Consider the following 17,557-nt stretch of genomic DNA (forward strand, 5'->3'; position numbering starts at 1 on the left):
TATTCTCTCTGCACCTGCAGAAGAGGCTACTGCTATCTAAAAAGCTCATTTAGCACTGAAACAAAGGAAACTCTGATTCCAGGTGCAAGAGTGAGTGAAATCTTCTTGTTCTCTTGACTTTCTTTAAGCCACTGCTTATAATAACCTTTGTTTATTAATTTAATGATTTAGTAGATTTTAGTAACTTTAGCCTTACCATATGTTGTCAGAATTTCAAAGTAAACTTTAACTAGGTTTATTTTTAAAAGAAAAATATACTCACATTTTAGAGCATCAGATTTTACTTTTATCATCGATTTTTATTCACCCAGAAAGCCAGAGCAGCAGGTCTCCCTCCATTTGTCGCTCCACATACCAACACAGTGTCAGAGGTGGAACGGGCCCTAGTAAGACAAGAAGCTAGATCCACAAAGGCACTCAGGTTGTGCAATGCTGAGTACTGCAATGCGTGAATCTTAGGCACCCTGGTCCCACCAAGGAATTCACCGTCGCAGTAGTCACCCAGGCTCTCCATACAACAACTGGGGGAGTTACAAGTGTCAGTCTGTGACCATCTGACTCTTCTGTACTTGCAGCAAACCATAATCGCTTCAACCCATCAGACTCCTCCACCTACGAGGCCACCAGCCAGACCCTCTCCATCCAGTATGGCACTGGCAGCATGACTGGAATCCTGGGCTATGACACCGTCCAGGTAAATCAGAAGAAATGATCAACCCCCTGGAGCAGACATGGTGAAAATTGGAGTTAGAAGAACAGGACGCATCTGGGAGCTAAAACAGAGTATGTGTGTGAACTGGGAGAGGAGGATAGAAAAAGGGAAAGAAATAGGCAAGGAGACAATTCACAGAATATGCTCAGATGGGGGAGAGCACAGTGCAGGACAACCAGCTTCTGAGAAGTCCCCAGGCCATCAGGCCCTGAGGTAGGCTTGGCAAGTTTCTTCAGGGTGCAGGGTGTGTCTGATTGTCCCATCTCTCTCCAAGGTTGGAGGCATTGACGACACCAACCAGATCTTTTGGTCTGAGTGAAACTGAGCCCGGCTCCTTTTTTTACTACGCCCCCTTGATGGGATCCTGGGTCTGGCCTTCCCAGTATCTCCTCTTCTGGAGCCACCCCCGTCTTTGACAACATGATAATGAGGGTTTGGGTGTCCCAGGACCTCTTCTCTGTCTACCTGAGCTCGTAAGTCAGGGCTGGAAACAGCCCATGCCTTGTGAGGATTCCTAGGATATCAGGCTTGGAGGGACTCAGGAGATCATCTAGTCCAAGCCCCTGCTGAAAGCAGAACCAATCCCAAGACAGATATTTACCCCTTTCCCTAAAGGCCCCTCAAAGATAGAACTCACACCCTGAGTTTAGCAGGCCAATGCTCAAACCACTGAGCTACCCCTCCCACAAGATTCATGTTTCTATAGTGCTCTCACAATGATGATCCCTGACCACTTTGCATCAGAATTCCCCTAAAGTAGCCACCTCGGGGTGGATCATGCCACTGTTCATGTGCGTGGGAGCAGAAAATAACACTAGGCATTGGTATTAACCTGACTCTTGGGAGAGTTCCCCCTAACATATCAGCCAAATGATACCCTGGCTCATCACCTTCTAGCACGAAGCTGAACCATCTGCTCAGTACTGACTCTGAAGGAAGACAAGCACCTATTGAGTGACTGACACCACTGCCTCCAACACCTGGGCCTTTGCTCGGTGGTCTCCCATCCACATATTGGCCAGGCCCAATATGCTTATCTTTTGAAATCTAGGAGGGAAAGCCCAAGTAATATCAAAGCAGGGGGTGAGGCGCGCCTTCATCCAACCATCCTGTCCTATCTCTGCTACTAGATACTGATGTGCACAGCTCTGACTCTACCCCAGCTCTCCCCAGCTGTGCTCCTTCTCTAACAGCTGGAGCATTTGCTATTGTCTCCTTAGCCAACCATCATACATCCTCCTTGACTCTCTCTCTCCTTCTCCAGTGATGAGCAGAGCGGGAGCTTCGTGATGTTCGGCGGCATCGACTCATCTTACTACTCTGGGAGCCTCAACTGGATCCCTCTCTCTGCTGAGACTTACGGGAAATCACCATGGACAGGTATCACTCACCTCTCGGTATTTCCCCTTTGAAAATGTGACTTTGAAAAGACAGGCAAAAGGAGAGGCATGTGAGGCCGGGGGAAGCTCAATTAGGAGTCTGACAAGGAGAGAACAAGGTGGAGTTATAGGAAAGGGGGCTCACCAGTGAGACAGTTAGATGAGTGGTTCTCCACCTCGCCCATACCAGGACGAGCGATGACCTGTGTTCTGACACTAGGAGGGGCAGGGTAAGGGCAGCACCTCCTCCCCCCCGGCATCCCTTTGCCAGGACCCCTCTCTCCTCTGTTTAGCAATAAAGAAAAGGCAAGGTGGTCATGATCCTTGAAGGGTGTTTGTGACCCCCAGGATAGATGGGTCCCAGTCCCAGAAGGTTTAGGATGAGGAGTGATGGGCAATAGCCAAGGAAGAGAGGTGAAGGCTGAAACATCAGGGGAAAGTTTCTGGCAGTCAGCAAGACTCGCCCTCCAGGCCTCTCACTGCTGACTCATGGGCTGAGTGGGAATGAGATGGGAAGTGTTCTGGGGATGTTCCCTGACTCTCTCTCTCTTGCAGTGTCACCATGAATGAGAGACCATCGCTTGCTCTTGGTGGCACTGCCTGCTACCAGCTGGTGTTGCTGTGTGCTGGTAAAGCAGCTTGCCTGTTCCTCCCCAGACGGGAGCAAACTTTTACCACGGGGGAGGAAAACTCCTTCCTGATGCACAAATGCCCAGGCCCTGGAACGCGAGGCAGTGATCTCTCTTGATCTCACCTCTTAGCTGGGGTAGCTGCTCATATAATTCTCTCCTAACCCAGTAAAGCTCCCACCCTGGTGATTTCCTGCAGTGGCGAGTTCTACAGGCTGCCTCACTGCTCTTCCGGTATGTCACTTTCACTGTGGGCCTGCCTTGATCTCAAACATCCCTCCCCCGGACCCTTTGGGGGAAGAGCTCTCTGCCGCCCCACACTCATACTGGGAACAGACTCTGAGCTGCGTCTCAGTGATGCTCCTGCAGGCTCATGCCGGCTGTGCAAGGAAATGCCGCCAGCACACTCAGCGCAATGGCCTCAGGCACAAGCCCTGGCTAAGAGGCCCCGAGGCAGATTTCTGAGCAGGATACTCACATCAATGATGTAGGCACTGGCTGGCACAGGGAACTCGATGCCGTTGATGGTGAAGACGATGTCGGGCAGGCTGCTCATGGCACTGCAGCTGATCTGTAGGGACGAAGGTAACACATGGAGAAAAGGTTAGACATGTCTTGGGCAGCAGGTTCCCCAATGAGAGAGATGGAGCATCACATCTGTGTGTAGCAGACACCTCTAGAAGTATCTGTACTTCCTCCCTGCCCTTACCGAGCCATCGCTGGCACCAATGTAGGAGTTTATGTTGGAGATGCCAGTAGAGGGCCCAGCCAGCAGAGAAGTGCCAGTGTCAATGATAGCTTGGCAGCCACCAGAGCAAGCGATGGTCTCTCCATTCATGGTGACACTGCAAGAGAGAGAGAGTCAGGGGAACATCCCCAGGAACACTTCCCATCTCATTCCCACTCAGCCCATGAGTCAGCAGTGAGAGGCCTGGAGGGCGAGTCTTGCTGACTGCCAGAAACTTTCCCCTGATGTTTCAGCCTTCACCTCTCCTTCCTTGGCTATTGCCCATCACTCCTCATCCTATAACCTTCTGGGACTGGGACCCATCTATCCTGGGGGTCACAAACACCCTTCAAGGGATCATGACCACCCTGCCCTTTTCTTTATTGCTAAACAGAGGAGAGAGGGGTCCTGGCAAAGGGGATGCCGGGGGGGGAGGAGGTGCTGCCCTTACCCTGCCCCCCTCCTAGTGTCAGACACAGGTCATCGCTCGGTCCTGGTATGGGCGAGGTGGAGAACCACTCATCTAACTGTCTCACTGGTGAGCCCCTTTCCTATAACTCCACCTTGTCTCTCATCTTGTCTAGACTCTAAATTGAGCTTCCCCCGGCTCCCACATGCCTCTCCTTTTGCCTGTCTTTTCAAAGTCACATTTTCAAAGGGGAAATACCGAGAGGTGAGTGATACCTGTCCATGGTGATTTCCCAGTAAGTCTCAGCAGAGAGAGGGATCCAGTTGAGGCTCCCAGAGTAGTAAGATGAGTCGATGCCGCCGAACATCACGAAGCTCCCGCTCTGCTCATCACTGGAGAAGGAGAGAGGAGAGTCAAGGAGGATGTATGATGGTTGGCTAAGGAGACAATAGCAAATGCTCCAGCTGTTAGAGAAGGAGCACAGCTGGGGAGAGCTGGGGTAGAGTCAGAGCTGTGCACATCAGTATCTAGTAGCAGAGATAGGACAGGATGGTTGGATGAGAGGCGCGCCTCACCCCCTGCTTTGATATTACTTTGGGCTTTCCCTTCCTAGATTTCAAAAGATAAGCATATTTGGGCCTGGCCAATATGTGGATGGGAGACCACCGAGCAAAGGCCCAGGTGTTGGAGGCAGTGGTGTCAGTCACTCAATAGGTGCTTGTCTTCCTTCAGAGTCAGTACTGAGCAGATGGTTCAGCTTCGTGCTAGAAGGTGATGAGCCAGGGTATCATTTGGCTGATATGTTAGGGGGAACTCTTCTCCCAAGAGTCAGGTTAATACCAATGCCCTAGTGTTTATTTCTGCTCCCACTAGCAATGAACAGTGGCCATGATCCACCCCGGAGGTGGCTACTTTAGGGGAATTCTGATGCAAAGGTTGCAGGGATCACTCATTGTGAGAGGCACTATAGAAACATGAATCTTGTGGGGAGGGGTAGCTCAGTGGTTTGAGCATTGGCCTGCTAAACTCAGGGTTGTGAGTTCTATCTTTGAGGGGGCCATTTAGGGAAAGGGGTAAATATCTGTCTTGGGATTGGTTCTGCTTTCAGCAGGGGCTTGGACTAGATGATCTCCTGAGGTCCCTTCCAAGCCTGATATCCTAGGAATCTCACTAGAGCAGATGGGCTGTTTCCAGCCCTGACTTACGAGCTCAGGTAGACAGAGAAGAGGTCCTGGGACACCAAACCCTCATTCATCATGTTTGCAAATAGATCGGTCCCGTCTCTTTGTCAGTATTTGCTCACCGAATATGGAGATACTTGGGAACAGACCAGGATCCCATCAAGGGCGTAGTAAAAAAGGTGGAGCTGGCTCGTTTCACTCAGACCAAAGATCTGGTTGGTGTCGTCAATGCCTCCAACCTTGGGAGAGAGATGGGGACAATCAGACACACCGTGCACCCTGAGAAACTGCGCAATTCACCACAGAGTCGTGATGGCCTGGGACTTCTAGAGGCGGTCTGCCACCTCTGTGTCTCTCCCATTCTGAGTTATCCTGTGAATTGTCTCCTTGCCTTTTTTCCTACTCCTCCTTCTCCACATTCACCACATAATTCTGCTTTAGCTTCTCAGATCGTCCTCTCCTTCTAACTCTAATTTCACCATTCCGCTCCAGTGTTGATCCTTTTCTGATTATACCTGGACGGTGTCATAGCCAGAATTCCAGTCAAAGCTGCCAATAGCCATACTGGATGGAGGGTCTGGCTGGTGCCTGTAGGTGGAGAGTCTGATGGTTGAAGCGATATAGGTTTGCTGCAAGTAACAGAAGGTCAATGGTCACAGACTGACACTTGTAACCTCTCCCATGTGTTGTATGGAGGCCTGGATGACTAGTGCAACGGTGAATTCTTGGTAGGACCAGGTGTTAAGATTCACATTGCAGTACTCAGCATTGCTACACCTGAGTGCCTTTGTGGATATAAGCTTCTTTGTCTTACTAGAGCCCGTTCCACCTCGACACTGTGTATATATGGACGACAATGGAGGAGAACTCTGCTCTCTGGCTTTCTGGGTGAATAAAAAATCGATGGAAAAAAAAATAACTGATGTCTAAAATGTGATTTAATTTTCTTTTTTAAACAAAACCTATTTAAAATTAACTTTGAAATTTTCGTGACAACATATGGTAAGCCTAAAGTTACTAAAATTCTACTAAAATCATTTAAATTCAATACAAAAGTTATTATTAAGGCAGTGGCTTAAAAAAATCAACAGAACAGAAAGATTTCACTACATCTGCACCTGGAACAAGTTTCCTTTTTCAGTGCTAAAACCTTTTAGATGCAATATTCTCTTCTAGCAGGTTCATAAAATATTCTTCAGAGGAGGCTTTGCTCAGTATTATTAACTGTTGAGGTCATGGACTATTTCAATTCCAACATAAAAAACCGATTGGAATATGGAAGGACACTGGTTTCCTCTTATCTCTGAATAGAAGCTAGGTGCAAATGATGAGCTCTACAGTTTTAAATCTTGAAGACAATACTGTCAGAAACAATAGTTCAATTCACTGATCTACAGAATAACACTTCCTGTTTCATAATCTATTAGTTCTTAAATGCAAAATGTGTGATAAATTTTTTTCTTTTCTTCCTATTAAGCCCTTGAAAGTGTTTTTTACTAATTTCTTTTAAAAGCTGGAATTTTGAATTTATAAAGTGAATTCCAATTTCCATCTACAGTTGAGCTGTTATAAACAAAAATTCATTGTTTGTAATTAAAAGAATACGCTCTTCACTTTTTCTAAAATAATTAAGAATGAACAGTAAGCAATCTTGAATAGTTCTATAAAAGCGAGATTAATTGCTTAAATATATGTGAATGTATGAAATAGTGTAAACCCCTGATTTTCACTAAGGAAGTCAAAATGTAAATGTAATATAATAAGAATCTTGCAAGTCACGACTGTTATAGTGTAAACTAAATCAGTGAGATCAATTTCCTTAGAAAAAATTAAAATCAATTCATTTCATTCTTCAGAGGTCCTCTCTCGCTAAGATTAAATCTCTATGATTTCAAGAACCCGCAGTTGGAATATCAAGGGCAATAAGGACGTTGCAGTACTCTCTGCAGGCTCACTGAGCAGTACACGGAGGGCACCACAGATTGGAGGAACCGGTGTCGAAATGACAGTGAAAATCTGAGCAGGGCGTACCATTGAGATGGTTCCACTAACTACTCAACTGTCAAGCAGGAGAAATAAACATAGGGAAAAGAGGAATACCCTTGCTCCAGAAGCTAGATCACACCTGAGTAAACGCTTAGCTCACCAGCGGATGGGTCGGCCTAAACAGTGTCTCTTGCTAAAAGACTCAGCCTGAGCTGGTGTTTTCCTGCCATCACTTTTGCCAGCATGGCTCCGGCAACTCCTGGCATCCAATAGCCCACCGCGATCAAATGCACAATTATTAGCCTCAGAATACGATGAATCTCAAGTTGTGGAACGAGTCATGATAGGAAGAAGGGTAGCCAGCAGACCTCGAGAGTGCTATTCCCAATGCTCTTTCTTAATGTTGCATTCGCAATGAGTAGTTGGGGCTGGTGGCAGCAGCAAGGTGCTCGACTGACGAAGCATTGGAGCTTGTGTGGAAGCATCATGGGCTGGGATGGGTTTTGGACACTTTTGGGAGGAAGAGAGTACAGGCTGTGCCACCCAAGAGCTGCGAAGCCACTTGCCATAGAGAGAGAGAAGTAAGGCTAACTTCTCTCTCTGCCATACTCACGGTCCATAGTAATTGTTAGGGACTCGGTGCAGCCCGTGGCCAGCCGGGAAGATCGTGCGAGCCGATTTGCTAAGTTTTCTCGATGCCTCAGCAAGCCATTTCCTTAGGTGTCTTGCCTCAGGCATGTTGCCTTCTCAGGGGACCGCTGAACAACAAGGTAGGGAGAGAGACGCGCTCAATAACAATAAATCGATAGGACAAGGGCCTTGTTGATCAGAGGCCGGACAGTGCTATCCAGCTTTACATGCACTGGAGACCCTATCTACAACTAGGATAGCAAAGAGTTTAAAGATGTGGCCCAGTCACGCAATCACTGAAGTTGCATTTATATTCCCATAGGTTTCTGGAAATCCCAGCCTAATATTACAAAAGAGAGACGATACACCTGGCACGTATCGTCCTGCTCCTGTAGAGGTTACTGTTGAAATAGACAGGATGGACAAAGGAAGGATTAGCCACCACCTTGACTCCATCAACCATGCCATTCTCCTTGAAATCACGTTCTCCCTTGGCTTCCATGTCTCTCCTTTCATGGTTCTCCTCCTACATCTGTAATCGCTCCTTTGATGCCTTCAGAGGATCAGCCCTCCAACATTCTGTGGGAGTCCCACAGGACTCTCTCCTTGAGCCCCTTCTATTCTCCTTCTACCCCTTATCTCTGTGTTATCTCATCCGCAAACACAAATTCCACTTCAACCTCTATACTGATGACTCACAGATCTGCCTTCCTCCTCCAGACATGTCTCCTTCTGTCCAAACTGAAATCTTGACTTTCTAAGCCTGGCTGAATGGGAGTAATTGAACATGGGGGAGGCCTCTTTTTAGGAGGCAGGATTAGTAAGGTACTGTGAATAGATCAGCAGGCTGAACACAGCATGTCTGTGCTAACCAGGACAGGTAAATGAGTTGTAAGCCAAGAGACAGAATTGCTGAACTAGGCAAGATAAGGCAGAGAACATCAAGGGTATCATTTACAAAGGACAGAATAACAGTGGACGAGATAAGACGGGAACATAAAGATGAGTAAGTCACACATGGCGTGGATAGAGAATGCTGTACAGGGATTGGTTCCTACCAAGAAAGCCAAACCCAAAACATGTGAAACAACTTTTCTCTAGCTCCTCACATCTAGGCTATGTCGAAATCTTGCAAAATCTTCTTGCATAAACTCCCTGAGATGCAGTCTTTCCTATCCCTTCACGCAGCTCTAGCTCTCTTCCCATCTCTCCTCCTTTCACGTCTCAATTGCTGCAACATTCTTCTCCCTGTCCTTGACAAATGCCGTTTTGCCCCATTCATGTCCATTCAGAACATTGCTGCAAAGATAATCTTCCTAGCAAGTCACTTTGAACATGGCACTCCTCTCTTTGGGTTCCTCCACTGGCTCCCCCTACTCCGTGATATCAGACATAAGCTGCTTGTCTTCACTTCCAAGGCCCTTCGCACTCAATCCCACCCTACCTCTCACTGGCTATCAAGCTATTGATGCCCATCTCCCATCGGCCCATGATGCCAGCCTCTACTGCCAACTTGGTAAATTTTCAATCAAGCACCTTCATGCTTTCTCCCACCTGCCCTCTATGGTTGGAAGGTCCTCCCCATAAACATCTGCAACGATACCTCACTGTCCTCCTTCAAATCCCTCCTTAGAAACTCTCTTTTTCTCATCGTGCCTATAAAAACCCATAACAACAGTTTGGTTGCTGGTGTGCAGAGACCACTGTCCATCAAGCAGACTGATTGTTTACTTGTAGTCCCCTCTCTGTCTGCATATCTCTGTTGTCTCTTATGTCTTACTGAGGTAGTTAGCTACTTAGGGAAGGGACAGGCTTCCAGTGCCTAGCGCAATGGAGTTCTGGTCCATGACTTATGGGTCCTAGATGTTACACATATAAACACTAATATTATCAGCAGAGACCTGATCGCAGAGAGAGACCTCTGTCCGTGCCTTGGTCACAGAGGGACGTTGTGGTCAGCCAGGCATTAAACCCTAGCATCTTCAAGTGGCACCCAGTGCTAACCCCAGACTTCTTCCTCATTCCTCAGCTACACACAAAGCAAGGGGTTATTCCAGCTGCTGCTATACATGATGGCAGATGTAGAGAAGAGAATGAGAGAGGGTGCAGACATTCCCTTGATAATCACTACATTGCTATTAGAAAGCCAAGTTCAGCAGCCCAAAGTGGTGTGTTCCCCAATATCATTGGCCCGGCATTGAGAAGGCACTAAACTAGGAGCAGAAGCCACTCATGATGTGTTCTGACGCACAAGCCAGTGGGAGAGTGGCTGAATGTAGAGAATCCCTGGGTGCTGCTTCTTCTTATAATACACAGCACCATAGCTTTCTTATCGCATATAAAGCCTGATAAGAAATGTAAAACCTTCCCCCGATAAGATCTCCAAAACGTTCCTTAAGATTGAACTTTTGGAGAACTCCAAGTATACGATTTCCAACCTTCTTGGCCTGGTGACCTGAAAATGGGGGCAACATCGTACTAGAGGGAGGGGTGAGAGTTTCAGGGAAACTTCTAAGCTTTGCAAAAGAATGCCTGGGGGCTGCTTCTATAGAATGGGTAAGGAGGCAGAGAAGAACTGGAATGCGATACGGGAGACCTTCACATGATTTGTTCTTCATTCCAGTCTAGCCCAGTGGCTGGGAGAGAGGTACCTCAATGGGGCTCGGAGCCTTGGCCCACATCTGGGCAATACCACTTGCAATACGCCAACAGAATCACAGAAGTGTCTGACTGGAAGGCGAATCACAGTCATCTAGTCAGTCCCCTGCCTGCACTCAAGGCGCCATGCAGTGGGACATGTGTCTTTATGGAATTTGAGGTATGGAGCTTACCCCTCTAGGTCATTGTAAGGATCGTTTCACAGGTTCACAGATTCATGACTTCTTTCCAGTGCCGACTGGAGCAAAGCTGTCCAGCCCCAGCCATCACAGCAGCAGCCTCAGGCTGAACAGCAAATGGGCTTGGCTTCGCCCCTTGGGCTGGAGCACTGCAGTCAGCCCCTGCCAACAGGAGCAGCAGCGGGCTGAGCGCTGCTGGAGGTCAGCCCCCTGGTGCAGCAACTCTCAACGTTCAGAACAATCCCATTCCCCCCCAAGTTCTCTACCTCCCCGTCCCTGCAGGGTCAGATTACATACAATGACTAAAGGCTTTGTCTACACTGGCAGTGAAAGACAAACCTTTTGACACTTTGTTAGAGGGCTTTCCCTTCCCCCCGCTTCCACTGGTTCTTGTAATCAGATGGAGCAGAAGACCATGAAGTTCAAGTGCAGGCATGCAATGTTTTATTGGGATAGTTCCAAGCAACAATTCTGAAGTCCTTCATCACGTCGGGCTTGTCGCTATAATGCTCCCTTAGTCCTCTCCCATTCCTTATTGCCTTATCGTTCACCCTCCCACTCCCACTCACTTCTTCTTAGGCAGGCCCAAATATACCTGCAGTCAGCCTCTAAGTCAAACCCTTTAGGATTTGGTCATTTCCGTTCTGGAGAGTCTTATCCCACCCTTTGGTACCCATGGGAGGGTAAGAAGTGAGGGTTTGGCTCCGGTCAGAGGCAGGCATTTTCTGGTCTTTATAGTGTTTTACGTCCTTGCTTTGGAAGATAAGGAGTTGAGGCAAGTTTTTGTCAAATGTGCGCTCTATATTGTAACCCACCATGTCAACTTTTTTTCGCCCATTCCCTTATCTGTGCATTGTACTAAAGACTGGTTGAGGATGCAACAACACAGCGACTTTGTCCTTTTGTTCTTCAACACACTATTAGTAAGGACGTAAGATATATAAACATCAAACCCAAATTCTGTTCGGGCTAACACAACGGTTAAAAGTAACAGCTCAGAGCTTTAAAAAACACACCAACACACACACACAACACACCCTAAAGACAAAAGTTTTGCCCATGACATGCTGGTGTGGACAGTGCTTTTATGCGCGGCAGCGCTAGTCCTGCCAACATACTAACCATTTTGCAGATGAAGTTTTCTCTGCTTTTTTTTCCTAGTTGGCAGCAGACCTGTCTCCAAACAATGGCTACACCGCACCTTTTAGTACCATGACTGGAGCGGCAAGCCATGTTCTTAAAAGCTACGCAGTGTAGACGTATCCTAAGGTTAAGAGTCTCTACGGGGTATATTTAGTAAAGGTCATGGGCTTCTGTGATATTTTTGGTTTAATTCCCATGGAGTGCCCTGTTGAAGGCGGAAGCAGATCCAGCCTCCTTGGACGGGTAGTACGATGACTTAGACTTACGGGGAGAGAAAGAGAAAATCCTGGATGCCAAATGTGAGAAAACTGATTCTCTTGTCCCAGGAGCAATTAGGGTTAGTCCATGGTTTGGATTGGGAGAGGTCTCATTAGTCCTTGGACTCAGCCATCCGTTCCTCTCATGAGACTGTCCACTGGACCAGGAGCATTCTGGATCGCCTGAAAGAGAATGAGAATCCTGTTCAGATTTCACAATATTTCTCATTTAGCGCTACCAGGTTCCCTGAAGCACACAATCTGAGCCACAATTCCCCACCATAACTAACTACTTCATAATCATAAACATAAATGGGACTTCCTGCTTGAAAGACCTTTAAGCGCTCACACCAAGGGAACTGGCATCCTGCCAAGTCAGAAAGAAGATGAGTCATTTGCTTCTCTCATTGTGCAACACTCTGCCCACAACTGGGGAACGATGGCTCAGAAGTATTAGAATTACATACAGAGCCTTCCAAAAACTTCTCGGCTCTTAGTAAGATATGTGGAGGAATGGGTGTTATCCCAGACTCTGATGAAGAAGTACCAATTGGCCAGATAATTAAACAAAGGGTCAGTAATTGGGCCCTCTTCTTAGTATACAAGTCAGAGATCAAATGGGTTTAGAAACCAAACCTCTCTTTTTTTCCACCTTTGACTAACCCTTGTGCAGGTAGGAGCTGGATACACTTATTTGACTTGGGACAGAGGTCCTTTGTGTCCTGGTCCTCAATTCCATAAGCAGATTATCCTGATGCTCCTTCTTCAGTCCCGTAGAGGGGGGGGGGGGGGGGGGGGGGGGGGGGTGGGTGGCTGTGTGTAACCATATTGCCTCCCACTGGTGCGGGCCTTGAAGGCTGAACGGTCTAGAAATTATGGAGATATTCCACTGACTCATTGCCCTGATGCTAAATATATGAAATGAATATTGGCATGAGCTCCTGACGAAACAGCAAGAAAAGTCTCAATTACAAGATTTATCCTGACAAGCTCCAGCGTGGACAAGTTTTTAGGAAGCACCAATGCCATGCTCTGGCTGGTCTGGTTTGGTGCCCAGGTAGCCTGAAGCTTAGAGCTATCCCTCTGTTGTTCTTCTCCTGGTCTGGTGAAGGGCTGTGTATCTTCAGGAAACACTCTGGCCCAAGGGTTTGAAAGAGCTCTTCACTCAGTCACTGAATTCACTCTTGCCCTCGCTCACAGGCTGGGCTTCTGCAGCTCACCTCCCCCAGACTTCCTGTTCTGGGAAGCTGAAGCTCAGAAAGGTACAAAGTCCCATGTCCAGCCACACATAATAAGATCCTACCACTCAACAAACAACGTTTATAGATCGTTTCCACCAAACACGTTTAACATCCACTAACTTGCTAAAAAGGTTCAGTTACATCTTCCGGTGCCCTCCCTGCTGGTCTCCTGCAACGATCAGCACTCACATTGTTGTCAGAAGGGAGTGAGTCCATTTTGTTCCAGAGGTGGCATTTTCCTGCGCTTGGCTGTCTTAATCTGTTACCTACTGAGAACCCTCTCAGGCCAAACTTACTTTGCAACCTCCTCCCTCTATTCTGGATGCGGAGATGGTGTCTCTTATCGTCATCAGTATGAGGCATCTGGGTGATAGCTCGACCCAACTGCAGGGCAGTATCCTTAATAACCATCTCTGTTGGAGAACCATTGATTTCCAGACAGATGCACGCTACAATCATTCACAATTTGGTGGAAGATCCTGGATCCAAATAAATCTGGCTTTTTTTTATTTGTTTTCTCTGTCTCTCTTTCATTCTTCTCAAATCCCCCAGTCCCTGGGATAGCAGTTTCTATCACACTGCAGTCTACCAGTTCTCCAACTCTGTTTAAACACATGTCTGCAGGTGACAACACGTTCATTGGTACATCTGTAAACTGAACTGTCCTAGCCTGGTCAGAGTGGCGACTCCAGAGCCCTTTTCAGTAGCCGCTTTATTAGTTTAATACCAATTTCCACCAACCCACTGATTTGAGATTAATGGGGATTTAAGCAAACTTACATTGTCTAAACCCAAACTTCCTGCAACTGCCAAACTCATGCCCACTAAGCCCAATCTGGTCACAAGCTGGGGAATGACTGGCTCAGAAGCATTAGGATTAGCATACAGAGCCTTCCACTTCTCGGCCTCTAGGTACAGTCTGAGCCCAAGTTACAGGATGGATGTTTGGTGGCCCCATGTCAGATAAGTGTAGAGGAGATGGGTCTTAGTCCCAGACTCTGATGAGACAGGGGCCCACATTGCCTGATAAACTAAACATAAAGATCAGTAATTCAGCCCCTTTACCTCAGTATACAAGTCAAAGATCAAATGGGTCTTAGAAACCAATCCTTTCTTTTTTCCCACCTTTAGACGTAACCCTTGCAGGTCAGGGCTGGAACACTTATTTGACTTGGGGACAGAGGTCTTTGCTGTCCTGGGTCCTTCAATTCACAATAAGAGATCTATCCCTGATGCTCCTTCCCTTCAGCTCCCTGTCTGGGTGAAGCTGTGTGTACCATATTGCCTCCCACTGGTGGCCCTTTGAAGGCTGACGGTCTAGAAATTATGGAGATTCTATTCCACTGACTCATTGCCCTGATCTAAATATTTGATGAATATGCATGAGCTCACTGACAGAAACAGCAGAAAACGTCTCAATTACAAGAATTTAAACCTGACAAAGCTCCAGCGTGGAACAAGTTTTAGGAACACAAAAATTGCCATGCTCTTGGCTGGCTCTGGTTTGGTGCCCAGGTAGCTCTGAGAGCTTCTAGAGCCTATCCCTCTGTTTGTTCCTTCTCCTGGTCTGGGTGAAGGGCTGTGTGATCTTCAGGAAACACTCTGGCCCAAGGGGCTTGAAAGAGCCCCTCTTCACTCAGTCACTGAATTCCACTTGCCTCTGCTTCACAGGGCCTGGGCTTCTGCAGCTCCCCTCCCCCAGACTTCCTGTGTCTGGGAAGCTGAATGCTCAGAAAGGTACAATTCCCAATGTCCAGCCACAACATAATAACACCACCACTCAACAAACAACGTTTATAGAATTCGTTCCACCAAACACTTATAACCATCCTACTAACTTGCTAATAAAGTTCAGTTAATCTCCGGTGCCCTTTGCTGGTCTTCCTGCCAGATCAGCACTATTGTTGTCAGAAGGGGAGTGAGTCCATTTTGTTCCAGAGGTGGCATGTCCTGCAGCTTGGCTGTCTTGATCTGTTACCTAACTGAGACCCTCTCAGGCCAAACATCTGACTTTGCAACCCTCCTCCCTCTATTCTGGATGCGGAGATGGTGTCTCTTATCCGTCATCAGTATGAGGCCATCTGGGGTGATAGCCTCAGACAACTGCAGGGCAGTATCCTTAATACCATCTCTGTTGGAGACCATTGATTTCCATCACAGATGCACGCTACATCATATTCACAATTTGGTGGAAGATCCTGGGATCCCAAATCATCTGGCTTTTTTTTTATTTGTTTTCTCTGTCTCTCTTTATTCTTCTGCAAATCCCCAGTCCCTGGGATAGCAGTTTCTATCACTGCAGTCTACCCAGTTCTCAACACTCTGTTAAACCACATGTCTGCAGGTGACACACCACGTTTCATTGGTACCATCCTGTAACTGAACTGTCCTAAGCCTGGCTCAGAGTGCGACTCCAGAGCCCTTTTCAGTAGCCGCTTTATTAGTTTAACACCTTTCCCACCACCCACTGATTTGGAGATAATGGGATTTAGCACTTACATGTCTAAACCCAACTTCACTGCAAACTGCTCAAACCCATGCCCACTAAACTGCTGCCCATCATCAGACTTTTACTCTGTCAGGTATAACATGGCTACAAAACATAGACATGCACAATCACTGTTCAGCTACAGTATCTTCCAGTAAGGTTACCTCAGGAAAATGAGACTAGTCTAGAAGGAAGACATCGTTTTCTTTTCAGCCAGTGTAAACAAATCTCTGCCTACTTTCCTTTAAATATAGTCCCATCTGATACGGACAGCTCCCGCTTGACCTCAATAATAGGGACTGGGAATATGCCAATGTCCAGGCCACTCTGTGCGTTACTTGCTGCAGGGTCTCACCCTGAGCCATACCTCCCTGCAATCATACTGCACATTTTGTGTGACACTGGAAAGCTGTTGTTATTTAAAACAAAAAGATGCTTGAAAGTTCTTACAAAGTCTGTGGAATCCTTTGATGCACAGGGTCTTTTTCTTCCTCGCACGCCAGCATTGTCTTAGAGCTGTACAAAACTGTGGCAACCAACACGAGCCACGTGCTCTTTTGCATCTTGGAGCTGTACACACTGTGGCAACAAGCACAAGCCACCTGCTCTTTTTGCAGAACTCTGACTTGTCTCTACCATGTCCACAGTCTCAGAGCACTGCCCACCCTCCATAATCTTCCTTTCGGACTGGGTGACTTCCATTGCTTGACAGGTTCTAACAGAGTTGTCAATGGTTAATTATGGCTCTTTCAGTGGCCTCTGAGATTTTTGTTCTGGATCCCAGTAACAATCTGGACTCTTATCAGCGACTCAGTTTTAGCCTCCCCAAACTTCAAAGTTCAGCTCTTCATCCTCATATCAGTCACAAATTCTTGCAGACTGCAAGGAATTCTGCAATGGGAATAGCAGAACTGATTATGACCAGCCAACTTTCTATAGAAGAGACTATATTATAGACTAGCAGGGGGAACTACAGGTCAGGACTGACGGGCATGAGAAGAGCTGTGGATGTGTCAGGCCCGAGGGTTGGAACCGCAAGGTGGCCTATGGCTCAGGACTGAGGCGCTTTAGCAGCACTGGGTGTGTATTTCATATCCCAGGGCTATAATAATGAGGTCAAGATTGAGAGGCCTTGGCAGAATTGGATGGAGACCCAAGACTGGAAAAGCAGGGGGTGCTATATGACAGGATTTATCCCTACTGCTTCAGGATGCTACAAGGTGCCTGTATTGTCTCGCTGGTCTCAAATGTCTCAGAGCAAACCTCCCTTCTCTAAATCTGAGATCTAGTTCACCTCTTTGTTGAAAAACCTGGAGCAGGGAATGGAAAATACCTGCCCATTTGCGAGATTAACACCAGATGCCAGGACCTCACTGTGCGGCATCAGCACCAGTTCCGCTCAGATAAACTTCTTCAAACTGATAAGTTTTCATATACAATGTGGCAAAGTTAAGCCTGCCCATTTTCAGGCCCCTTTCTTAGGGTTGTCACTGGCCTAAGGTGACTTCACTCCCAGTCACGTTGAAACCTCATCCTTCCCCTGGTGTTTGCTTGTCCCCACAGGGTTAGCATCGGATAGTGCTGAATGGAAAGTTAAATGCTATTTTTTAATCTCATGAGATTCTCATTGTGCTTTCTGGCAGAGCAGCTGCTTCTGGCATGTGGACATGTGGCCTGGTGCCCAAGTCTATGGATGGCCTCCTGCCAGGAACAGGAAGGCTGCAGCAGCCCCTCGGCAGGGTCAACCGGCTTTCAGCAGTGCAGGGCCTCCCCACACTCCCGGGCCACTGGGGAGACTTGACCCCATGATCCTGCTCCAGGCTTGCGCCAGTGACTCTCTACTCCAGCGCACGCTTGGGGGCCATCCAGGATCTCCTTCCTTCTTCTCCCCCCTCACCAATCCTCATGCCACGACGTACAACCAACTTACGCCATACT

The 17,557-nt window shown here is 47.5% G+C and overlaps 1 protein-coding gene across 1 annotated transcript in view; it reads right to left on the reverse strand.

The window, feature by feature from the left end:
• LOC116830795 (uncharacterized) overlaps window positions 1–17,557 on the reverse strand; it is a 41,154-nt gene that overhangs the window by 1,482 nt on the left and 22,115 nt on the right. The window contains 4 exon segments of the mRNA XM_075065823.1: window positions 3,199–3,291; window positions 3,430–3,565; window positions 4,132–4,248; window positions 5,062–5,276. Coding sequence (XP_074921924.1) covers window positions 3,199–3,291; window positions 3,430–3,565; window positions 4,132–4,248; window positions 5,062–5,276 — 561 coding nt within the window.

Source organism: Chelonoidis abingdonii, chromosome 4 (assembly GCF_003597395.2).
Source record: "Chelonoidis abingdonii isolate Lonesome George chromosome 4, CheloAbing_2.0, whole genome shotgun sequence".
Lineage (NCBI taxonomy): Eukaryota > Metazoa > Chordata > Testudines > Testudinidae > Chelonoidis > Chelonoidis abingdonii.